At 34.0% G+C, this 27,861-nt stretch overlaps 1 protein-coding gene across 2 annotated transcripts in view; it reads right to left on the bottom strand.

Annotated features, from left to right (window-relative positions):
• The window catches only part of LOC105334063 (transmembrane protein 135), a 52,228-nt gene extending 25,313 nt beyond the window's left edge, over positions 1-26,915 (bottom strand). The window contains exons 1-5 of one of the 2 annotated variants that reach the window (XM_011437364.4): positions 26,731-26,915; positions 22,687-22,814; positions 21,612-21,701; positions 13,114-13,147; positions 11,038-11,103 (exon numbers count right to left, since the gene is read on the bottom strand). In XM_011437364.4, coding sequence (XP_011435666.2) covers positions 11,038-11,103; positions 13,114-13,147; positions 21,612-21,701; positions 22,687-22,814; positions 26,731-26,877 — 465 coding nt within the window. In that variant the 5' untranslated portion in view covers positions 26,878-26,915. Of the gene's footprint in view, positions 1-11,037; positions 11,104-13,113; positions 13,148-19,733; positions 19,827-21,611; positions 21,702-22,686; positions 22,815-26,730 lie in introns of both variants that reach the window. The other variant, XM_011437363.4, reaches the window with a different exon arrangement.
• Positions 26,916-27,861: the final 946 nt, after the last annotated feature.

The raw sequence follows: 27,861 nt of genomic DNA, 5'->3' as shown, positions 1-27,861 counted from the left end.
CCATGAACAAAGCAACACAAGGTTTTTTTAAGGAAGAAGAATTTTTGCATCTGTGTAATTTCTTTTCTTTTTTTCGAATTGTTTACTGTACAAATAACTTGTTTTAAGGTCATCTACTAATGAAAAGGTCAAGGTCATACTTGTAATAAAAGATTCCTGAGGTCAAGCTCATGAAAATTCAGTTGTGAAGGTGACCCTTTACTGTTTTTCTCTTTGACGAAACAAATGTGAATTCACACGTTTGCTATAAATATTAGAAATAGCAATGGGTTCCAGAAATGATATATATTTATTTTGAATAGTGCTAAGTTTCTCCCCTTATGTTGGAATGTCATCAATCCAAAAAGAAACTGTATTATGTAATTAGAAATACCTTTTCTCTCAGAAAAAATTCTGTATTTACAATCCAATTGGCTTATAGAAATTCATTGCATGCACATTACGAATTATGAAATCAAGGGAGTTTGTTTTATATAGCTGAAGTTCCGACTTCATTCATTTTTATACCAGGTGATTCGTCGTTATTATACAAGGACGGTGTCTGCTATGGAAATAAAATTTGAATAAAAGTAGCTCTTAGAGACACATATTAGTTCACTGACACGGTTAATTTACTTACATTGCAGTTCTTAGGTAAATTACAACGAATTACTGTATTTTGTCATTTCTTTACCTTTTTTTGAAATCTTAAAATTGAGAGTTACCCATCACATTTTATGAAAATACATTTTACACGAAGTTTTAAAAACCTGACTTCTAAATTTCAATAATTCATTTTCCTATAAAAGTGGTATGAGACACCTGCTGATACCGATATGGATAAAAATGCTTTATAATCAAAATACTTTCACTAGTTTAGAAGTTTCAGATCTTACAATATTTGACCAAAAAAAGTTTTAACATGAAAAAAAAAGCCCCAGCAGGACTCAAACTCATGACTTAAAAGAGTTTTATAGGTAGCACTCTGACCCACTGCGTTATGCTTATAGGGAACAAGTTTGGGGAAAAAAAACAATTATGAAATTGTACTTGATTTCATTATTTCGATAGGACATAGGTCACAATATGGAGGCGTACCATACCACCGACATTTTTATCAGAAGTCAATGTATTTTAAATTAGCTAAAATGGATTAAGATTAGATTCCAACAACAACAAATTCAAATACAGTATCATTTTATAAGAAATAAATGTTTCACTAAACCAAAAGGGCTATCTAGTAATTTGAAGAAAAAGACGCATATTTAAATAAATATGCAATCAAGGTGTTAAAACCTAATCCTTCTTCATGTAGGCCGAGTCTTAGTTTGACAGAGACGAGTTTGCTGGGAAAATATTAGTTCTCCGCAACCTGATATTTGGTAATGTCGACACTCAATACCGGTTGGATAATGCTATAATAGGTCCTGTCTATTTGTCAGCTACTGAGCTTGATGGTTTTATTGGGACGTGATGGGAAAATAACAGCCAACACGACAAACAAACTTAAAGTACACACAGCTTCATGGCATTCCAAACTTGCAATTGATAATTTCCTTTTAGAACAATTCATCAAAATATAAATTAAGTGTTATAAAGAAAATGTTATTTGTATTTTAATATCAGAGAAATTCAGAAGACTTGATTTTGTAATATAATCTCACAAGAAGTCTTCCAAACTCTGTGATTATCTTTTAAAAAATACAACACCGCTACAGAATTATTAGGAAGGATGCTACAAGTGGACAATTTATGACACGTACTATACGGGCATTTTATTGCAAATGACATGACCTCCTTGAACACGTACCACATCCCCCTTCAATTTATTCTCAGGAAATTAATCATAATCATTGCCCTACAAAATATGAACCTAGATGTCCAAAAAACACTTAATAGTGTTGATTTAACATTTTGCTTGTAAATTGCTTGTATATTTAAAAAACAAAATAAGATAAACTAAGTACAAAGTTACTGATATTATAAAGATTTCCTGGAAATTCAATGAAAAAACCTTGAAAGAGTTAATATTTATATATTATGAGTTTTTTAACATTAATCTACACATTAACCGGTATATAATTTACTTATATGACTCTCTAGGAATCAAAGCACGGTGTTCTTTGTAAGTATTGTTCTGCAGAGTAATAAAAGAAATGGTCTTATATGGTCTTCTTGCTGGACAAATCAACTGTATTTTATCAAACACAGAGTCACTTCTTAAAATTATGACCAGATTGAGTGTGTATACCTTTAGTAAAATTATTGTCAATTTGACCTTGAAATTTAAATGTCCTTCACCTTTCACCTTGGCCTTAAAAATTGCAGATTGACACATCTTTTGATAAATATGTATTTTAAAAACAATCTGAATCCATATCACCCAAGCATCAGCAAAGAACAAAATTATTTTTAACAGTAATTATGAATAAACTGTGCACCTGTATTGCATTTAGAGTGTGATTCAATCATGGACAACAATCAACAGTGTCAGAGGTCAAATTGTTAAAGTAAGTACATGACTACTGTATTACTGTAAACCAATTTTTTTTATTTGCGATGACTTTTTTCGTGAATAACCAGTTAGATAAACTCGGTTGCTGCCAGGGACTACTTTTCACGATCGAGCCTTCCCAGTTATCTACAACAATGTTGTTATTACACCCATAGTGCAAGGGGCAGTTCACGGCAAGGAAAGTTTGCAACCAAGAGGCTCTCGCAAATCTCGCTAAAAATTACTTGTATGCTAATTAAAGCAGTTTTACAGTATTTTTTAACATTTTTTAACTCTGTCCAAAGGGGATATATAACCTATATTATTGGAAACCTTTACATGGGTATTTTCTTTTAAACATAGAAATAATGTGAACTGAATTTATCTGATTTTTATTTTTTTTTTAAAGTAAACAAAAAATAATAATTAATCATTAATTGTACAAGTTCATAAGATTTGCACAAAAATGTGATGTTTTCCCCTTGACAATAATATATTCATGACAGGCATTCTTTTACATAATCTTATTTCACCAACTCCGATTTTTCAACCTGTTTGTGGACACATTAGAGTCAGGATATGTGGACCCCTTCAGATAGAGTGCTAAAATGACACTTGAGAAATGAGAGGAGGGAAGGAAAGAGACAAAATTCTGCGGTAAATTACGGCAATATTCCTCATAAAAAACAGCTGACACACCTCTTTTTTATAGTTGGGTTTCCTGAACTAAGACTAGAGTGTAATATACAACAATTGTTTAAAACTTGAGTTTATATACAAGTATCATTAAATCACAATTCATATATTCTTTACTTAAGCGATACTTTGGGGACATTGTTTACCTTCAAGGAATCAAAATCAAATTTGTTTGTAAAGTGCAGTGCTCGATTAATGAAAAAATTCATCTGACACTAATTAATTCAAATCTTAGGTAACTTGCACCTTTCTGGTCAAAAATAGGAATGTGTTTACTAAACACTGCAATTTTATGGTAACTATGATAACCACCTGCATATGGCTTTGTGTCACCTCGTGCTAGCTGCCGCACCTAAGATTAATTTCAGATCCACTCCCCAGGCCTTCTCTACTGACCTCTGGAGGTCAACAAGAGGTCATTTAAGGTGAAGACTGGAGGTAAATGCCCCGGATATTTTAACCCCCCATCATAGCGCCTAGTGATTAGAGTGATAAATGTTGCATATTACTCGAGTTACTGTCACCACATAATATGGAATGGCCCAGACAATGCTGGGCTGAAATTCTGATTTCTTATTGTCGATTATCAAAACAATTTTACGACAGGTAGATTCAAGCTTTATAATCGATGCACTGGTTTGAAAGAAACAACAAATCATTAGTTGTGGACTTTTATTATTTTCTTTGCCCTGTATGAAAGTCTAATGACTGCATATGTCTAGCTGAAGGGGGCAAAAAATAAAAACTGGCACTAAAAATAGATAAATTTAGAATTATAGTTATCTATATTAAATGTCACACATTAACAATATAGGACCAGTAAATTGGAGCATTGAGTGGTATACCACTGACATTAACTTGATAGGGTTAAATGTAAAACTGACAAAGAAGCAAACAAAAAAGTCTCCAGGTTTTCCTTTTTTAAATGAAGACAGTGGCTAATGTTGAGCAACTTCATCGTAGATTAACGTCGTCATATTCGTCAGGCATTTCTCCTTGACACATGTCAGAGTCTGCCTGCCGTGAAATACATACACATGACATATATCTGCCATAAACAAACATGACCTGTGAGATTTTAGCAGAAGTTATCAATGTCAAAAACTCTGATTTAACTTTGGGGTGAAGAGGGGTGACACCTAGTCTTGGCTGGCACCTGCATATCCTTATCTTCTGTTAGACAGTTATGAATGGTTTCCTTTTTACTCTTTCCAGCCTCTCTCTACTATATGAAATATGAGTAATGGTGCCCTCAGACCCCAAAACTTTCTTTCATACAATTATGTCTTGTGTCCAGAATTTTCATAAAATTTTTGCAACGTACTTCTCCTAAGAAAGGTTTACCTGATTTTTTGGCCAAACTTTTGCATTATTTAATGTCATTATTACCAACACTCTCTCCTTGATAACTAACATTTGACTTTATTTTTTCATTCAAGTCAATTAAGATTTGCTGACATGCAAAATTTCCTTTTCTTTTTCTTTTATTTTTTTCCCTAAAATTAAGGTTTCAGCTTTTTTCTTTGAATTCTGTTTTCGTCATAAATTCAACAATCAACCTCAAACTTCAATGATTAGCATCCATAAAATCTGTAAAAATATGACTTTTTCAAAAATTCCAACCCCATCCCCCTCTAGCATGAGCATACCTCAAGTTTTTTTTTCCTACATTGGAATAATTTTGATTGATATTTCTAATTTGCAAAAAAGCTACATTTTCTCCCCAAAACATCTACCCTATCTGCAACTTCTAGAAAAGCAAAAAAATAAATCCCGCAAAACTTATAGTGTGATGAATGGTGGAATTTATCAAGGGAAGCAGAATCTGATTTTTCTCCAAGAATTCCCCAGCACCAAATGGACCTAAAAAATCTCCCGATCATCTGTACATAATGAATCAAAGTCAGGTCTTAGATAGCTTATCATCGAAAATGTCAACATGGAAGGCACTGAAATCCCATGTCTGTCAAAGTCTATAAGATCTCGCCAGATTAAAAACATCTTTCTCAACAAGTAATGATAATTATGGATACCAAACAAATGGGAGTTCATTCAGAGCAAACAAACAAACTGAAAGCTAACACCCAAAAAAATTATCAGAAAATAGGTAATTAAAGGGCTATATATATTGTTCTAGGGGCCCTGGATTGTGTCTACAATTTACATATATACCGTTAACAACACATAATTTTTTTTTCTGTACTAAAAGATCAATATCAAAAGCTATTAAATTGAAGGAAATTTGAAGAAAAAAAAATCTAAAAATTAAAAATTTTCAAATGTATTCGATAAAAATCTCATATATAATTGCATATTGAAGTTTTTACCACTACAGGATGTTGAAAAAACTCTATTATCAATATTTGCATAAGACCTAGTAAAAATATGACATTGTACTCTGCGTTTGCCTTATATCATTGCAAACACCTTCACAAATAGCTATACAAAAATGGCCATAATCCTACCAAAAGTACTTTTAGTCCACATTAGGAGCAGGAAATGGCTTTATAATTGCACCTGTGTGCACTACGATTAACATTATTCTAATAATACTAACTGCCTCATTGGTTTATTCCCAGCAAAAATTATTATGGTAATACGAAAAGCCTTAACTCATAGATGCTCTAAAAATATATTCACATTAAAGATTTGGCTGCTATTTCTCTACCTCCATTTCCAATTTTTTATTCTTAACATCTAGATCTTATTTTTTATTTGTTAATAGTGTGTGTATATATTTATATGTGAGTGAAATGTTGTTTTATTGAAACTTCTTGAAGCCAGTTCCGTTTCTTGGTCAGTCATGTTTTCTGAAGTTTGAAGCAGCTGACTTTTTCAAACAAAGCTCAAGTACATTGCCTTGACCTGATATTGCAGATTTTCTCAACTGACACCTCGTATCTTGTGCTGAAAGACACATCCAGGATCCCTTCACCTTTCAGCAGACCTCTGGATGTTTTTGCTTCATTAGAAGACCTCTGGCCTTTTCAAACTCCTCAAACAAACATGATTTATTCCGTCTTGCTCCAAAATAAACCAGAAGACCTGTCAAAACTCCTGGAGAAAAAATGTGGTGAAAAAAAAAGCGAAAACTGCCAGACTGTACAACATGTCTGCTGCTGAAACCATAGAAACACACGCTAAGGCACTGACAGACACACAGTGTTCATTTCCTGTCAGAAGATACCAACAACCACAACATGAGGGACTATCTCAAACTAGGGTGTGTGTTATATACAATTAAACTATAGTTATCACTTTTTAAGTATCCTATCTTTAAAATCAAAGTACTGAAAGTACTGAAATGTTGAATCACATATTCTGGATAAAAACAACACAAACCTTTTTTATGCAGGAATTAACATTTTCAATTAACTGACACAGTATGAATGTTTTGTGTCTGAATTACCATCAATATAAATTCTTGAACTGAAAAGGTACTTTAATTGTCAAAAGTTTTTGATATCTGAATTGTTAAAATTCCCATTCAGAATATTTCATTCATTATAAGGCATGAATATAAGTTTTCCCACATCAACATAAACCTACTGCTATGTGTCCCCATCACTCACCTGATCTCATCCAAAAGTCTAATAATTCTAAATATTTTAAATCAAGAACTCAGGATCTGAAAACAGCCAAAACTGAATGGTTGATGAGCTTTTCAAATACAGATATACAAAGATGGAATGAATGAAGAAGAATACTTTGTGATATCAGGACGGTAGCACCAACTGATATTTCTAAAATAGAGATTAGAAAATCCAAAACACCAATAAGTCAATGACAGAGGCCCCAGATGCATCTTCACAAGTCAAGATTTTCTGATCTGGTCCGATCTATATAAACCCTTGATCAAACAGATAAAACATATGCGGGTTTACAATTGCACTATCTAGTGAGAGTACAAGTTTTTAAAATTTTGCGACCTCTTGTTCTGACCAGTCAGAAAGTGCATATCAAACAAACTACAGCAGTATGGCTGCTCCCATAAGCAAGTTGTTTATAGCAATCATGCAAATATATTTGTAGAAAAGATGGTTTCACTCAGACTAAAAACCGATAGCAGTAAGTAAACTACTTACTAGTCTGTCTCAAATTCATTTGACAATGACTTAAACATTGATCGATGCATGATTAACATCATTTTTGAAACAACGTTTCTTATTGGATCATGCAAACTTTAATGAGGCCACCCAGAAAACATGGTTTCTAACCCCGTCAAACTCTACCTTTTTAGTCATTGGTTTGCGAGAAGCGGAGCTGATCAGAAACCCTTGGCTTGGAAAGATGTCCCAGATGCTACTGAAGAAATATGAGACATGAATTAATTCACACTTTGACACAACCCCCAACTTCTGTCAGAGGTCTGTTTGGTGTTATTTTTAATGTGATAATGGGACATAACAAGCAATAGGCAGGCTGAGCATTCAGTGCTGATTAGCCAGAGATACATGTCTTATCTCCATCTGTACATCACTTCCTCTCTTGCAGCAAAGTCAAATCTGTCTATCTGTACTAGTACTACAAGTAGCTATTCATGGGCATGACTATGCAAAGATTAAACTACATGGAAGATAATGGCAATTATATTGCTGGTCAAAATTTGAATTCTTGCAATGTCACTGATTAAAATGGATAAAAATACATGGAAATAGTGAGAAAAAAAAATACATGTGCAATGAGATATAAACCAATTATGACCACTGCCATTTCAATTTAAATGGGACATGAATTTTATCTTTTTGTTGTTAAGTATCAAAAAATTTTAAAATGTGGCAGAAGACATAATAGTTTAACCATGACATGGCTAATCCCGCAAATCACCTTATCAACCCTTTCACCAGCAGATTCAACACCGATTGCAATTACTGAAATTAAAACAGCTGTTTTGTTCCAAGATAAACTGTCCGTATTTCTGCTCCGATGCTTCTGAAAGCATCTAATTTTTCCTTCAGCAAAGTCTTGTACTAATTCTCTCCTACATTTCTGAAAATTGTAAGATCAAACACTGACATATCGGTGGATGGTTATCAAAACCGATCATGCATGATGTTGCTTTCACTAATTACCCTAAAATTCCCTACAAGCAAAATTTTCATAATGTTTTGTTTTTTTGCTTTTTGCTCCAAGCACCCTACAAACTTCTTACATTGCTATTCCATAATATCCAGTTCATCTGAATAAATGACAATGTAATACAAATAAAACGCGTATTAATCCTTCACTAAAATTGCTACGCAAGAAAACAGTTTGGAGACTCTGATCAGATACGACTAGACCTTAAAGGCTAGAAATGCAGAGATCCACAACCCTAACCTTGTCCTCACAAACATTAACTTATAAACTATTATAATAAAGGATGTTTTTGAACCATAATCACTGCCAATTGATTCTGTCTAGCACAGATGAACATTACTGCTTCTAAGGTTAGGATTATCAACAAAAAAACAAATTGGACAAATTAATGTCTCACATCATTAAAGATTAAACATGACAATCATTGTCTATTTGTTATGAAAAAGAAGAACAATCCTGTGTATTGGACTGTGCAGCAAATGGGAACCGTTGACTGTTTGAGCACTCAGTAGCCTTGTATTTATCTTCCTGCTGATTTTGAATGGAACCAGCAGGTCAGGAAATAGATGATAAATAGTCCCAGAAAATGGCATGATAAATGCACACACCTGGCCGATACACATTGATTTTCGTCCAATGATTAATTATTCCCAATTCTTGGCACGGCACAATGAATTCATCATTGATCTAATGTCTCTTGACTTTTTGAAAACATTATCATAAATTTCCATAAAATATCTTTTTTGAAATTCTTAAAAACACTTTTTTGTATTAACAGTGATAGATAAAACACATATATAATGATTAATCTCATTGGTTGAATGATGCATATCCTATAAAAGATAGCGTTTTATATCTTTAAAAGTTATCAATGAAATATTTCAATGCCAGTTTCCTCATTGCTCTGAAGGGTGGGGTTCATAGTGTGTGGAAAGCTACTGCAATTATAATGCTGTAACACACACAGGGTACTGAAAGGTTAAAATGATGAGTTCCATTATGACGTCACAAACGTTGAACGCTGTAAAATGCAACGTCACAAGTGAAAATTAAAGTTCGCGCTTGTGACTGCTACAGTGGCTCTTCCATTTATATGAACTTACCCTTAGGATAAAATAGGATTTTAAAGGTATAAATCACATTTGCAGACAAGGCAAGAAGTGGATAAATGTACATTATCAAAATAATTTTACCAGTTTTAAATTTTGCAATATTTGACCAAAAATATGCTTTAAAAATTTTTGGAATGGTAAAAATTATCAAAGCTCCACCTGGATTCGAACTCATAACTTATGTATTTGTAGATAACGTTCTAACCCAATCTGCTTAGCTGTTAGGTAACAATATTAGGAAAGAAAAATTTTTCATAAAAATTAAACATGATTCTATTGTTTATTTTGATAGGAAGTATGTTACAATATGGAGGTGTCCCATACCACCTAAACAAGTTTTGCAAACATACCAAAGCCCTTCACCTTGGATGTTTGTACTTTTTACCCTGTACTTTTCAAAACATGCCACTAGTACTAGTACCAACAGGAAAATGTCGTTTAATTCTACATGCCTTGAGCAAACGAGTTTTTGATATTTCCTAGAATCTGAACAGAAAATCTAAAAGCTTTTCATGCTTAGAGCCCCAAACTTGGAACCAATTTTTTGCAGTCTTACAGCAGGAGTCCCTTATTATACGCATCATCAAAGGAGGATCTTAGGAACACGGAATGAATGTATTTCTTGATCCTTTTTCAAATGTCTCTTCCTGGCAGAACAAACAGCATATTTCCTGGATTTCCTGACAATTTATCAGAGATGGCCCATAGCCATGATGAGTTATGACAGCCTCGATGATGCAGGGAGATGAGCATGTCGGTAAGAATAAGCAACAGCAATGTGTTCAAACATTGCAAAATGACATGTTAAAGCCCTTTCGAAGGATGCATCATTCCTGCATGTTTTAAATGGTTTTAGAAAGTGTCATGAGTTTGTGTATTAGTCAGTTTTATCAGTTTTAATTACTTCAGAATTATATGATTTTTATTAAGGGGAGGGGGTGTAGGCGGAGAGGGAAGATGAAAGGAAAAGGGGTGTTCAGTGCATTAGTTACAGTGTGAACTTATAAAATTGTCTATTAAATTGTTTATCACGTTGGAATTCAAAATTCAATAAAATGAAATTTACGAAGCAAGAAAAACAATTTTTCACTTAATGTTTTCGTTTAACTGTGAAACTCAGCAAGGTTAATACTGAAAGACATGAAGTGAAAGAAGGCAGGCAACCTATTGCATGTCCAGTGGGAAGATCAGAGTTGCATTGTTTTCATTAGATTTACGTTCTATGCCGAAAATTGAGAATGTTTCATTATCTTTGGTCATGTTGCAACAAATACAATTCAAACCAAACAAATTATTTCCTAACTTGATTTGCACATAAATCAAATGAACAATTACACGCTTTATGATTAGTTCCAAAAATCAATAACCAGAACCATATAATCGGCTTGCACCGAAAATTTTCCCCGAAATGTCATAGAAATTTCCCGATTTCAGCAGACAGCCTGTCACCATTACAATAAAACGGGGGACTGTAAAATTCCGAGTTTATTCCTCCCTTGCAATAAACAACATCAGATAATTCGGATCCACCAGATCTAATCCCCTAACTGCCAAGACAATGCCCATTCATCAACGATTTTGAATTATTCCTCACCCATCTGTCAGGCGCGATTTGGTCATTAGAGATTTGTGACGTAATCCACGCACGTAACGTGGTTTCGAAAAATTATGACTCACCTCTCCGTGCTTGACTGGTTTTATCCAACCCCTGGACAGGACCATTCTGTATGCCGTCTCTGTGGCCTAATTAAAATAAAGTTAACGAAATTTAAAGTAATCAAAACATAATCAAGTTGGAAATCAAAATATATTGTTATCCTCCACTTTAAACTAAGTCCCCTTTTGAAATTAAAAAACGAAATAAGATTTCCATGTCTATTATCTTAAAATGGCATTTATCCAGACAATGATGGGGATTCAGTTGCATGCGCATTAATTAAATATTCATCTAACTGCATGTGATATAATCACAAGATACATATTTAATAGCAATTTCGTTCCATTCGGTAATGTTCATTTTATTTCTGCAACTACATATTTTGTTACAATTATTTTTCCATATTCCTTGTTCAAATTTTCTAATGTTCAATTTATTTCTGCAACCATAGGCTCTATAGCTATATATTTTGTTATAAACATTTTCCCATATTCCTTGTTCAATTACCAAATTCCCAAAGTCAATACATCACGCAGGGATGTGACTACTATGTAGTTTGCTGAGCGTATTATTCCATTTTCTAATTTTACAATTCATTCATCAATGCGTAATGAATTATATAAACCATTAATCACTGGGCATAGATGTATTAGTTGACAGCGGGATTTTGACGTCTGCTTACAATGGAAGCTTTTATGGGATTACATTTTATCTTCTGCTTCTGCTCTTCTTCAATAGGAAATGACAAATGCTCATTTCACATTCCATCTTAATGTGCGCTCGACTTGTTAAGTCAACCAAAAAAAAAAAGAAGGTTGAAGCTTAAACTCACACAAACATAAAAATAAGCTACAGGAGGAAGAAAAAATATCTAAATGGCGGTCTCATTATCTTCCTTGGTGGCTTCAGTTTTCAAAACAATATAAGTTTCTCTACAGTGAAACAATAAAGCTTAAATGAAGGATGCCTCTTTTGCAATCACTTTCAATCCATGATGATTTGGGCGTTCCGTCAAAAATGATACAGTGCCTACGATACATTCCAAATATTATCATTCAGTATGTTTAGATTTCAAAAGCAGTTGTATGTAATATATATATGTATTTATAGAGCATTTTTGCAAAAAATCCAATTTCAATTTTATTTACAACTGCAGTTTAATTGCAGCTAGATACTACTATACAGCTATAATTATTGCCAACTGTCACATGTTGGCCTAATGGGTTGTCACACAGCACACAAAACACTGCAGTACCATTACCCACAATTCAATGTGAATCATTCATTCTGGGCCAGTGTTTTGAGTTCATAATTCATTGCTGTTTTTGAAAGAGAGTTGTTATTTTTTGTGGTCTACTTGTTTCACAGCAGAAGCCGAATGGTGGAATTAAAAGAGATAATTTTTGCCAGATTTGCGTACTTGAAAACCCTGGGCCAACAATGCGACACACGGTGGGATATTGAATCGGCCCAGCTTCGGCTGAGAGGTTAATTCCACTCGGCATTTACTGCAGAAATTGCCAGGCTTTCAGTCATAAAGCTTCATCAGCAGTCAAATGTCACGCTTCACTGAGCATCACCAGCTTATTGTCATGCATCACTGAACACAAAATAACAACATCCTGTCAATCAGTAATTTTTTTTTTTTTTATCAAACTCTTATCTGCATCATGTCAGGTTCCATAATCTCAAAAGAAAAGATATTCTCTCCAAATGAGAATGCCAATCTTCTGAATGAAAAGGATGTGCTTAAAGTGTCAAGTTTAGAGTTTACTTAGTTCAAATGTACACAAAATTCACCTATATTAAGTTTCATGGAAACAATTTTAGCATAATCCGGCTGAATGGCTTGACTATAATGGTTTTAATGGGAAAGAATGAGGCGGCATTCAAAATTCCCTACAATAGATACTTTTAATATTTCAGTTGCTCGATCATGAGAATTCAGTTTTTCAATGTTTAGGTGTATTTTGCCATGCAATAAACGAGACTGCTTTAAATGATGGCCTATTAAATTACACTCCCCATTAAACTTCATACAACACAGTATGTGTTTTTGTTATTGTAAAAAACACTTATGGTATAGAATATCTTACCACATTAGCCATGTAGATTGCAAGAAGTCCTCTTCTACAATTAAAAAAACAAAAGAACCGTTAAATATTTTATTGTTTTTCCATCAAATAAAGAAAATTAATGCACAAAGAAAAAGGCTATCGTGTTCGTGTATAATCAACAATCTGTCCTGGAGAATTCATCTTATTTCAAATATCAATTTTTTATTCATATCCTTGTCAGTTGATAGCCTCTATGCTTATACTCTCTTTATTTTCTCAATGAATGAAAACAGACACATTAATGGCAGATTAGTTTGTTTGAGTATGGAAATCATATACAGCATGCCTCCCACCCCCATCGCTGGCATTTGGCCCCTAGGTCGCTGCGTAGTATTAATTAATGTGCCCTGTGCGCTTCTGCAATGGTTTTTTTAATCAATTCATCGGGCAATCTGCTGGATTCTGTATCGTATAATCGCTGTCACAAATAAAACTGTCATGATGATATATAAATTTACTGGCCCTGAGCATGAATAATTTTCCATTATTATTACTTTTTCTATATGACCAGGTATTCCAGCATGCTAATATCATTTCAAATCCCAGCCACAATTTTTTTTAAATCCCCCATTTTTTTATATTATGGACTATTATACATGCTGGCCCGGCAAGTAATTTCTTAAAGTTGATGAATAATCATCCTTCAGATTTTTTTCCCCCATTAAAAACATTTATGACATCATCATATATTTTCTTGTCCATGTGCAAAAAATAAAATACTTAAACAAAAATTTAGATCGCAAAAATCTTATTTTATCTTTATCAAAATGGACTGTTTTTCAAGCGCTCTAAGGCCAAGGTCTAATATTTCATCAATACTATGTGTCACAGGTATCATTTCTCCCTTTCTCATAAATTAGAGAGATAGAAGGATTAAAGGTCATAATATATTTAGCAGAATGAGTAAATCCTGCTGGGACCCCTTTTTTGACATCCAGGTCACTGCCAGCAGCTGTACCTTGAGATACTATCTCGAGATATCTCACTAATTGTAACAGACAGAGATGCATCACCCACTCCGTGACTCCAACAACCAATACCAGATAAACAAAAAGAGGCGTCCATTCCTCAAGAACTTCGGAATTATCAGTTTGGGTAACGTTGTAAAAATGGCAATGACAAGACGAGATTGGTTCGGCTGTCAAAACAAATGCATAAAGTATATCCGAAATCTTCCGACTGCTACAGAATCCAGGCCCATAGCCGTATCACTGCCTGCATAATCTGATTGAATTATCTCCCCTGATAATCACGACCTCACTACCAACATACAAATATATACCAGTACAACCCCTGTGATCTTTGGAAATCAGAAACAACAGCATGAAATGTATAATAATTTATGATAAGTCACGGGGCACATGTTTACTAGTCGTAAACCTATATTCAGCGGAGAAACAATTCCAGGTTAAAGACTTGGGGGCTGGGTTTATGATAACATAGCAGTGATACCACCGAGTCTATGATGTTGTCATTGTATACAAGTTTTTTTTTTTGTTCTCAGCAGGATTAGATTTGAACAGAATTCTAAAAATTGTAGGTTTCTTACTGCAAAAATTAGTCAAATATGTAGGCTGTTTAGTAAAAATTAAGTCGCATATTACACAAATTTTATCTCTTCCATCTACAGGCTTCCTGGAAGTTTTAGTATGACATAATGTGCAGTCAGACTCTTTTAAAAAAAAATTTATTTTGTCATTAGGAGCTACAGAGGCGGGAAAAAGTAGAAAGAGCACCGTTTCACCATTAGCTGCTGCACAGTAAGAGAGGATATTTATCACAAAGTTTTGTTTGTTTAAGAGCTGAGAATACTCAGATACGTACTTGTCTTTGAAATTAATATTGCATTAGATTTCAGCATCGTATCTCCAGACATCAACAATGTGTGCACCTACATGCCACTATATGCAAGCACAATGACATCTGACAGAAGTGCCTGCATTGTGAGGAGAGATGGTGTAATTCTAGATGATGTACAGGTGAATCTCGATAACTCGAACTTCGGGGGACCATGATTAAACTTCGAGAGATCAAGAGTTCGAGAGATCGAAAGTTTACAAAAATCCGGAAATTTTTGTTCCGGTCATTTTGGTTCTAAAATTATAGTAGCCGGAAATTTATATTTATAACATGGAAGGATAGTCTGACATGATTTCAGTCGTGTTTTCTGCTACATTACTTCAATTTAAACAATACAGAATTTACTTGTATGGTTATTAAGTGTATTCTTTTTCACGTTTTTTAAGCAGATAATGTTTTCTTAATCATTACGTTAGAATATTTTAAATAAAGAGCATTTACCGTAACATTCACAAATTTTTGAAATTAATAGATCACTTACAAATTACTTATCTACCCTTTGAAGGAAGCAATGGGTAGTGTCACTTACGTAATCAACCAATTAACACTACCACACTAGCCCCCAGGAGTTCACTCAACCGTCCAGGTAAGGTCCACTCGGAGCTATAATTATACGCTTGATCGGCCGCGTGTGTACACAGCAATCACTTCGAGCCATCAAGAGTGAAAAACAATGAAATATGTGTAACGGGACCCAGGTGTTACTTCGAGAGATCAAGAACTTCGAGAGATCGGAGTTCGAGAGATCCAGAGTAAATTTGCTGAGTTATATAGAGAAAAAAATTGGGACCGTGAGTTCACTTCGAGAGATCAAGAACTTCGAGAGATCGAAGTTCGAGCCATCGAGTGTCACCTGTAATTAGTTTTTTCCATTTAGAGACTTGGAGAGGGTGCTTCATAGTCCCCTCCCCTCATGACTGTCACCCTACCAGCTCCTCAAAATCCTGCCCACAATTTTAAATTCTGACTTTTATCACCTCTTTATCGGTATTATCTATTAAAGGTGTGTAAAATAACAGAGTGGCATTTTCTGGTAATATCTACCGAGTTTTTAAAGGTCTGAACCACAAGGAAAAAAAAAAACTGTTTAAAGAAAAATATTATTGCTGAACAGCATCAAATTCCCTGACAGACAAATTTATGGCAGGGTGAGAAATTAGAAAAACTTTTCAAATCCCCAAGGTGTCTCAGTTTACAGTTAAACTATTTCGTTTTGAGTTCTTGAGGTAGAAATCTCCACCTCATTGTGTTGTTTTTGTGGACTGGTGTCTTCCTAATGACAGCATGTCAAAACTGACCTATTATCGAATACTGGATGTTGAGCAGACTTTCTCCTTGAAATGTCCATGGAACACAATAACAATTGATATCCTAATCCAATGCTGAATTGCACAATAAATGAAAAACTTGTTTATTAAAAATAATCATTGAATTTCGCTTTGCCTCCGCTCGGGGAACGGTATTCAACTCTGCACAATATTGAATAGTCAATTCTAATATTGATAAAAACTTGTGTAAAAAATCCATACAAACAATTTCCTCTCAAGTTAAATGGGAAAATTGACAGATTAGCTTTGCACTATGAAAATGAAATGAGTTTTCTAATACATAATCTTTGTCGTTCTCCGCGACCCTAATTTCCTGCTGTGAAGAATTTGTGCACCCAAAAAGAGGGTGGTTGGCATTCTACCCTTTTGTTCCGTCCATGTCACTCCTCTAAGTGGTATTGAAAAATCTATAGGCGAGTTGAATCTCCTTTTACAAGGAGGAAAATAATTAACGAGTTTAAAGATATAGAAAATGCAGTTTACAATTGTGTACCGAAAATAGAGCTAGAGATACTTGCTCCTATTGTTCAAATTTGTGAGCTCTTTACACAGTTGGAAAACAGAAGAATTGCAGATGAGATTTGAACATGTGGCAGACATATTGGATTGGACCCAGCATCTCCACCGAAAAAAAAAAAACGAGAAATCCATGAATAATGACACTTGTCAAAAATCATTAGAGTAAATCTGCGATAAAAAAAGCGGATTTACAGCGCGAGGAAAAAGAGCGAGGCAGAAAGCATTTTATTTATCTACAGCACTAGATGGTGTCACTTCCTATCACAACTCCGCAAACACATGAATCTCTTTACGGAGATCGATACTACTACCACTAGCAGATAATGGCGCTGCACTTACCTAATTCTTATTACACTAATATTCAGACAAGAATCCTAATTATTCAAGTTTGATAAGAATCTAGTTGACAAATAGGATGCATTAGGAGGACTCTTCACCACTACAAGATCAATTAACAGCTTTGTTATCTGTCGGTTCTCATAATTCCCCCCAAAAAATCAATTTGGACTGTCTGGAAAAAATTATGACTTTTGTTGGAAATGACTTCATCCTTTTTTTATTAACTTTGTTGGGTAAATGCATCTATTTTTTAATGTAAGAATACGAAAACAGCCATAAACTCATCTTACCTTGCAAAAAATTATCAGAAATATTTAAAGTGAACTAACCTTCAAATTCTTGAAAATTTTGCACCCAAAGGTTGCTATTTCCATGCTTTTAATAACATAAAAGTAAAAACACCTATCTCTTTCAAAGCAATCGTAATCAAGACCCAAAGAAAAAAAAAAGAGAGAAAAGTCAGATATTATTATAATTCCGTGGCGTGCATCAAAACACTCCAATCTCCTTATCAAAAGTAAGTTATCTTGGAATTTGATTCAACTTGACCAGGGTGTATCAAAGCCTCCTGCAAAAATAATAACAAAAACCTAATTAGGTGTAGGGGTCGGAGACGAATTAATTTCTAATCTGTCCGCATTGTTTGAAAGTGATAAACCATAATCTTTAAGATTGGGATTTAGAAACCTGTTATACGATAAGCCTAACTACCAATTAACCTCTGGGTTTGTCGTGTACATAGTTAGGTTTATTAATTTTGCAAAAAATACGATCCTATGGTACCCTATCAAGTCCGCCCTCATCTGAAAAGGACTCTTTTGACGAATGCAACTTTATCCTGCACTGAAAAAGTCAAAAGGCCTGAAAATTAATTTTCATTTCTCAAAAAGATTACATGGCACATAATCGCATAGTTAGCGAGGTCCAACCCTTTTTGCGTGCCAAAGCTCCGGCGTATTGTCCTATTCCGAGATGTCATCCAGCCCTTTTATTCAGTTGGTAAATACATGCAGTCATTGCAGATGTATGATGGGAGAAGCCATTGTGTCACCTTCATTCAAATCCGTTTCTGTACGCAGTAAATACATTACTTCTATATACAAAAGTCCCCCATTCAGAGGTTTTATCAATGAATTTGTAAAGATAACAAGACTGAGAACTTAACATTGATTTACCGGCCATTTACACATAGAAAGATTTAATAAGGAATTATTTTTAGGTAAAAAGTCGTGGGGTTTGCTTTTCTTTCCAGAAACAAATGCGGTTACGTCATTGACTGTCACAGCTATTTAGACCCTGAGGTTGTGAAAGTGCAAAACAGAAATTAAAAACCCGAATCATAAGGGGCAAAAGCCAATTAATAAGAGGTCCTACCACGGTATTTTTTTTTATATTATTTCCTTCCAGCAATCTATTTCTGTCCTCCCATTTCTTGATACAACATTTTAATTTTTTTTCACAATGAATGACAGATATTGATTTTTTTTTTCAATGCTTCCGATCATTTTTAAAATGTGTTGAATGGTTGATTAAATTACCTAGACACATAATTATACGCATCCAGAAATGAGGTAATTTCTAAAAATTAATCATAATCTGTTTTTCTTACATAACAGCATTTCAGGTAACGAATGATTTATCTGTTATGTATTTTCTTTTTCTATTGATTATGTGAATTATATAATGAATAATGGATGCCCCCTCCCCAAAAATAAATTAAAATTCCACTTTTGACATGTACCAGCATGCACCCCAAAATAAATCAAATTGACTATAAAATTCACATGCATGGTTTGAATTTAGTATCAAAATAAGTAATTATATACTATATATAGCATATGGGACTCTAAAATGAGCTACATTTTCACACTGGCTTATCCATGCTTGTAACATAAGGTATGGGGACAGGGTGGGAAAATCTAATTGCTATTCATGTTATTATGTTAGCATATACAGAAAAATATACATTTTGGATATAAATGTACATAATTATGTCAGTTTAAGAAGGTTTCAGTAGAAACATGCTTGCTAGCAAACAGATTGACATTGAGTGGCAGTCACCAACTTCCAAAAATAATCTGATTTTCTGCTGAGTTTTAGATACTGCATGGTTAGAGAAAAATTTGTCTGCATGTAAATGTTAGTAAGGGACAACAATTGGTAGCATCTACATTGTAAGCTCATTACATTCTTGTATACAAAAATTTCAACAAAGCAATCAACAAGAACACCATTGGCAACTCCATGCATGAAGGTCTATACAATGTTAGATATACATTTCTAAAAAAACGAGCAGCCTAATTAGAAAATGTTTGACATCATGCGAAACCAAACTATAATGATACAGTATCAACCAAGCTCCGCAACAAATTACATGTAACTCAATACAAAAGTTACTGAACGTAGATTATATATGATACACCTACATTCCAGCCAAAATCAGCAACAATTAATGAGATACAAAATTGACTGAAGATAGATTTTCATTTTATAAAATATAATACGCCTATATTCCTACTTCATACTCTGTTGTCACGGCAACAACTCGCATACCTTGACTTCCTCTCTAGCAAGATGGCGGTTAGGGAGGCAGAGGCTGCAGCTACGAACCCCGTTGTGGAGTAAAAGAATCGACCCAGTAACTTCCTGGGGGACAAGAAAAAGAAAAAGAAAGGTATAGAAGTTTCATCATGCAATGCCAGTGTTGCACCCTGAACCTTCAATATACTCCCAGCGATGTCTTCCATATTATAACCAATGCTACCCTATGTTTACTTGATGTCCTGCATTTCCTTACCAATGCTACCCTATACATATGTCTTTCATATCCCAACTAATACAACCCTATGCCTGGTGTCTTCTGTATCTTAACCAATAAAACTCTTTGACTGGTTTTGGTATTGAGAGGAAATTCTGGCTAAATGTGGCCTGGTTTGGGAGAAATTTCAACATTCTTTCAGAGGGAGGGGAAGGTACTAGCATCACAAAATGCTTTGGGAAATCTGAGAGAACTAAGGTTAGCAATCAAGTATACTCATACTCATAATTCTAATAATCTTGCATCTAAAAGTAATATCATACAATGCAACTCTTAGTTAAATATTCTTAAAGATGATACTCTTAAAGGGGTCAGTTAAGGGCCTACTTGTTCATGACACACATGCACTTCTATTGTTCAAAGTCTATAATGAAAAATAACATGAAGTTTTGTTAAAGTATCAAGATAAAGTGAAGTGTAAAGTATATAATAGAGAGAAGCCATCTAAAGACAAGATGCGCCTATTAGTCATTCATAATTTTGAACTGCAGCTAAACCAGAGTAAAATATACATGAATTTTTTTTTTTTTAAATAGAAGGATAGTTAGTTATGTAGCTGAAAAATCTTAATGTATTTCACCACATTAATAGGGGTAAAAACACACAAAAAGGTTAATTTAATTAATAATTAATATAGGTAAGGATAAGAATCACTCTGCCAGAGATTAAAACTCTTGGAATTTACATTTTCTATTTCTATAAAGATGTACAACAGTTCTACAACAACATAAAAAAAAACCCACCCACCCCTTCCAACATCCGACCCCTTCAAATTACTGTGGAGCCAATATACACAATTAAACATCTGAGTGTCACTACATTGAGATGCCACATTAGTAGCAGCCAGAAATCTATGCTAGAAAAGCATTTTATCACATGATATGTATCTAAAATCAATACTTGTGACTTCAGTGAAAGTGCAGATTTAGAAATTTGTACATATTTATTCTTACTCACACTGTGGGCAAACTCTACCCACATTGCATTTTGTAGCAGTACGTCCCAACTGAACTCACTGCACTGCTTAAAATTGGAAATAAAAAGTTCTAATTTCTTAGTGAAGTGCAATAATAAAACTAGCATTAGTGCATAAATCATCCACACATTATTTAAAGGATCTGTATTCTTTATGATCTACTAAATAATTCAAACCCTATCTATTTTTATGGGAAATCTGATTCAATAAAGCTTGTGCTGCAGCTAGTATTTCTGTCAAGATCAGTATGGTGGGCAGTTTCTATCATAATACCCTAGCAACTATCACCAAATATATTTCTTATGACACATTCAAAAACTCAAAAAATCCTTATTCCTCACTCCAATCCCTTCCTTTAAAAATATTGAAATGTATCCCTCCCCGTAAGTCCTCTCCAAAAGACAAACAAGAAAAAAATAATAGAAATTGAGAAAAAATTACAAAATAAGAGACCCTAAATCAATAAAGACATCAAAAAAAGATTCAGTTCAAAGTCGATCATTATACTTATATCCAGAATATGTGGTATTTTGAAATGAAAGTTAAAAGTGAAAGTAGACTCATTCTGGAAAGAAGGATATATTGACCTTGAACTGAGCGACTTAGTACAGGGTGCAACACGGTTTACTTGGAATACCTGTCACTTCTCTCCACACTGACCGACATAGCACACGCCGGAATTCCACACAGAAACGTACAGTAGGAGGAATAAAAACCTGCAAGCTTTCTGTAAAGAAAAACCATTAAACAAAGCATGTGGATAACATGTAAACACTAATAATGGTTAAAACTTTAAATGTATTTGTGAAACACTCAGGGTCCTGATGACAGTAACAGGGTTCAAGCAGGACAGTTTCACTGGAAGTTTCTGAAAAATTTCAAATATTTAAGTACCAGTAGACATGATTGGTTGAATTACTTTAGCTTTATAGATTTTTAAATTGTTACTTAGTTGGGGTCTTGGGATATTGGTTGAAAATTTTAGCTATGAAAAAGATCTAAGCTTTATAGATTTTGAAATTGTTACATTGTTGGGGTCTTGGGATATTGGTTGAAAATTTTATCTATGAAAAAGATCTTTCAAGGTCAATTACAAATGTTCATGATTTTTATGCAGATGCCAAAATGGGACTAAAAATTAAGTCCTAGCTTTACCATATATTCACTTCTTAAACTGGAATACTGAAAAATGATCCTAAATTTTGTGCTTTACTGAGACATATTACCTATAAATACTTTGTACATAGAACTAAAATATAAAGTAAACGACAGTTAAAAGTTTTTAATTGACCTTAAAAAAATCCAAAGTAGAGACAGCTATTGAGCTTCGTTAGTTTGATTCAACAATCAATTTCACATATTTCCTAAAAAATTTCACCCCGTGAGTCTTGCCAATTAGAACCTAGTTATATAGAAAAACAAATACCGGTACTTGTACATATATGATTGTAAATTTACAATTAATGATTGTTTCCAGTTAAGCTAGCTAGTCCTTGTTAAACACAATAGTTTTTGCTACTAATTGTGTCCGATTAGTACAGAAACCCCATATAAGTGTTCAAGTACCATAATGAATCATAAATTCATAGCAATATTTTTTTCCTCTTTCTGATAAATTTTTACATTTACAAACTCCAAGTAAAGTTCTGTGTAAAAATTTCTTAAGTTTTTATATAAACAACACTTTTAAGAAAGCATAAAACCATTTTTACCTCCATATACAGAAGAATGAGATGAAGAGTGTGCCATTGGTGGTCAGGAATAGAACAGACTGTGCTATTTCCCTCAGCAGCTTCTCCTTAAAGTACCTCAGGTCCCTCTTCTTTAGTATACCCGCCACCTACAACACAAGGTAGCAAGAAATCTTAACATTCAAATAATCTACCAACAATACTATAGATTCCTAATTAAACATGAGGAATTAATATCTGCGGACATTTTAGGGATTTTAAAATCTTCCTTTTATTTTTCAGACAGATGTAAAGTAAACTAAATAAGACTGTGAATCGTTTTATATTCTTGTGATTTGATGCAAAACTGGTTGAATCACGAAATTAAGTACTCCCTTAAAATAAGGAATCTACAGTATAAAGTTAACAACAATTAGTCCAATTCATTGCATTATCATATCAAAACAGGCCGTTTTTCTAATTTCTAATTTTTAAACAGTACATGCTGTAATTTTTTCTAAGAACTGTTTTGAATATAGGGTGTAGGTTCTTATCAAGTCACTCTTAGATTGTAGACTTTTGTGAGTCAGTAAGGAAATGTTGATTTCCTGTTAATGACAGAAGAATTACTGTCGATAAAAAACAAAATTGTGAAACTGAACCGAGAACTTGAGAAACTGGAATTTTGAAGTAAAGTTGCGGGGCTTTCTATCAATTTTTAGGAAAAAGAATATCTTATATGCATTAATTAGAACAAGAATGATACATGAAAAAGTGAAAAGGAAAACATCATTATTTGTCAGCAACACATGGTATCTGTACCGAGTATATGGTTGGATTTCTGCAGTGGAGGATAATGTTCATAATTGCAAAAAGTGACCAAAAGAGAATGATAATGACAAAGACTTAGAGGAAATAAAAATATCCATAAATAAGCAAGCTTAGTGATTAAAGCCTGCACCTTTGAATTAGATGAGCCAAATATTAACAATTGAAAGCAAATGGAGAGGAAATAAAAACATTTCTTAATGAAAGCAGACACTTCAGGCCAATAATCATAAAAATAATTCATCAGTTCTCACATGCTAAGATGAAAAAGCAATTAAAGCTCATGATAGCAGGAATCAAAATTAAAAACTTCCTTGCACCAATATTAAATCTGAATAATAAACAACATTCCTCTCGTGAAAAATAAGAGTCAAATTATCACTTAATGATTTCTAATCATGCCATCTGTCAATGGATACCACATATCAAAATTTCATAATTTGTAAAACAGTTGACCCAAAGCACATTTAAAGGGTGTGCATTTTTGACCCCCAACCATCTGGCTAGGTAGGGACTGTGCTGTATATGTGTGGGACTCATCTCTGACATTAACACCTTCACCACTTTTGCTTTCACCTACAAAAAATTGAGTGACATCCAAATCTGCAGCAGATGATATTGGCGGGTCTCCTTTCCATGAGAAGTCGCACAGGTGTTAGGAATTGGCCATAAAAGCCCAACTTCAACACCTCTCAGGTATCCGGACAGCAACACTAGAAATATTGACGACGAATAAGCCTTATTTCCGTCTGGACATTTTATGCCATGCCATAAACCTTTCAATGGGGCCTCCTAAATATCGAAAATCTGCTGCCATTTCAGGGTAATTAATGATTCAGATACAGAAACCAACCATCATTTGAATAAAATAAAAAATACAAACTTTTCTGAACCCAATCTATGGAGAAAAAACTTGAGGAAATCTGATCATCTTACAAACAGGTACAAGTACTTCTGATAATGAGGGATACTTCACAACTCTATAAGGACCAACACTTTCATCTAAACAAAAACAATGTCTACATCCATATCCATCCCACTTTTTGTATGAATACAAATAATTGGCACTTGAAAAAATTAGGATCTTTGTCTACACTGCATATTAGATATATTATGCATTTTGCTTGTTTATGAAAAACATATTGGACCCTGCACTTACTTCCAACTTCATTAACAGCTTGCATAAAAAGATTTAAGTACAAATGTATATTTGATGTTGCATTCAATAGAAATGCAATCCATTTGAAACAAATAAATGGGTAAGAGATATACCCACAGTTCTACATTCTAGTATTTTAATCCTAAATGAATTATGACAATTTTTAGGTATTACATGAGCTCATGGTCAATATAAAATAACAATGTGACCTTTCGTCAGATTCTGAACATGCTTGCCAAAAATGTTACATAATAATTCAAAAATCAAGCATCATATGTCAGTGTACCGCATTATGTTAAAGGACCATAATGTAATGTACGCACCATGTGAACCTGTCCCCTATATTACATGTATTTTTATGTATATCGTGAACAAAACATCTATCTTGTACGGTATACCATTCATCTGTCTGATTTCTATGATGCACACTGCCTATAATCTTAAAAAGGTATTAAAAAAGAAACCAACCCCTTCTCTGTTTAAACTTTTTTAAATGCCTATGAATGGCACAAATATCAATTTTTTTTAAAATATCAGTTATTTTGCCCAAATTTTGCCAAATATGGAAACCAACTACCACCACAGGAAGTGAGGGGGATAGGAGGACATCATAAATCTATAGCAAGTCAAAGCATTTGTAATGGGGATGAGAGAAATAATGACGGACCAGACCAGGATTCAAACCTCGGCCCCCTGAATCTCTTGTCAGGTGCTCTACCAACTGAGCTATCTGGCGCTGGTATTCAAACCAGTCTGACCATCACATTCCTCTCCCCTTAAATGATCTTTACCCTCGAAGATCACCCCAGGCTCTTACCCTGGACGGAGTTAACATGTCAGTTCCAGGGGTTGGTCATGGCACCAAATGTAACGGGGATGAGAGTAATAATGACAGACCAGAACGGGATTCGAACCCTGAATCTCTAGTCAGGTGCTCTACCAACTGAGCTATCTGACACCTGTATTCGAACCCGTCTGACCGTCACATATAATTCAATGCACTAACCTCCATAAGCTGCTATTAGAACCATTTTAACAGGAGCTTGGACTTGAGGTAGTTGTGTCAAACAGCAATGTGACGTAGGCCTGTCTATTTTATTGCTGGGCACTCACCATGGCTCTTTGAAATCAAAAAGATTTGTCTGGCTTTTGAGCTAAGACTACGCAATCGATGCATATTTCGCATGAAAATGCGTCATTTTTAACTTGTTTTGATGCAAAGAATAAACAGCTACGCCCTACTGAAAGTCCAAGGTCTTGTTAAAATGGTTCTATTAATATATTTTGATGATAAACAAATATAATAAGAGGAGGGGTGAAGGGGTACAAGGATGCTCTAATCCAAAACTATACCTCTCTAATTCAAGGAAGACAATAGGCCTAAATGTAATACAATATCGCTACCCTGCACTATCTTCAATTTGACAAAATAATGTTTCGTGAAATGGCTAGATACTTTCTACCATGGTGCGTTTGCTCTTCAGTTCAACCTAATCTGGAATGTATGCCCCATAGAAAAGGCCTGGGTTAAGAACTCATTTATCAGAACAAAATGAATGAATACATATTCAAGCATATTCACTTCACTACGACTATATTGCAAGCATAAAGGACAGATTCTTACAGTGACCTGAGCGTAGCCTGGTGGGGGCGGGTTAAAACGGTACAGTATGTATTAACTGAGCAAAGTCTTACTATATTCTTTAACCAAATGATGCATTCTACAGACTCGTGCAAAGGGTGTCCAATGTCAATATAGAACATTTCAGTAACTAATTGTTAAAATGTGTGTATAAAGCACTTATTTATATTTCTTGTTTGTATCAATATGGGCTACATGTAAATACTTAACAAGCTTTTTACAGTTAATTGTACTAAAACTGATTTAGTCACTTTGTTTTACAATGATATCTTCAAAATCAGGAATACTGAATGCATTAAAAAATAAACAGCATTCCTAATTAATTTCCAAACGCTTCTTTCATAAATAATCCAGAATTTTCTTCTTTTAAGGGCATTTTTGTTGCATTTCAAAATAGGTCCAAAGTCGAACTGGAGTGGGGTAGCTATATAAACTCTATATTACAAGCCTCCCATACCGTATATAGTGTTCCATATATTTTGAGAGCTTGCTTTAATACTTCTAGTAACACATCGGTTGATGCACGAAGACATGACGGTGTCCATGTGTGTCCTAACTCGTAACATGTGCAGGTCACCGACTTCGGCTTTCCTAAGACCGCCATCTTTGTTTACGCCAACTATTATGACCAATCAACGTTTAGTTTAAATTTCTCTGCGGTTCTGAAATATTCTGTTTTTGTATACAAACCCACGTGGTTATCGTTTACATTAGAGACCTATTTTCTATAACTAGTACGTCACGTACATGCATAGATATGTATATCTACACACACAGAATTGATTTTGATATGCTGCATTGAACGCGAATGGGACTTTTCACTTGTTATCTTATTTCAATCCCAGGATATATACTGTTTGGTATGCTGTAAATTGTTTCGAATATTTCTATCGATCTACATGTATCAGTGCACTGAGGTATATCTATTCAAGTATTCAAGTTCTGCTATCTGTGGGGGGGGGGGGTCCTTATCTACGTAAAATTAGTTTTTTGTTTTTCTTTTTTTAGGGGGGGGGGGGGGGGGGCTAGTCTTATATTTACATTCACCGTACTTAACACGAAATATATATCCCTATATTATTTTTTTTGTAAAATACTCAGTAAAAACCTAAAGTTTTAATTCCTTCTTTAAATTCAAGCAATATTAAATAACATTTTTGAACATTGCTATTTTAATATATTGTCCATTAATGTATGCTTTAAAAGTTAATCAATCTTCATTGACTTTTTCGAATTAATTTAACAAAAACGCATGGACTGATTTTTATTTTCTGTCTATATCAAATAAAATCTCTGACCTTTAATACTTTTACCTTAATTTATTTGAATAACATACGAGATATTCAACTAGAAACGTAACTTTAAACAGCAAAATGCTTGCAATTGATAGTTCACAAACAGACAGATTGAGACGAAGAGATGAAGACAGACAGTCAGAGATTATATTGAACAAGACAATACTGAAACTTGAATGAAGTGATCACAATGAGTTCAAACGCCTGTTTATGAATACGCAAATTGTAAATTATCAAGACAAATATTATTTTAATTAGCGAGAAAATGATAACGTCGAAATGGAGTACTATCC

This window comes from Magallana gigas, chromosome 9 (assembly GCF_963853765.1).
Source record: "Magallana gigas chromosome 9, xbMagGiga1.1, whole genome shotgun sequence".
NCBI classification, from domain to species: Eukaryota; Metazoa; Mollusca; class Bivalvia; order Ostreida; family Ostreidae; genus Magallana; species Magallana gigas.
The sequence above is the reverse complement of the archived record's forward strand: the minus strand, read 5'-3'. Positions and strand labels throughout refer to the sequence as shown.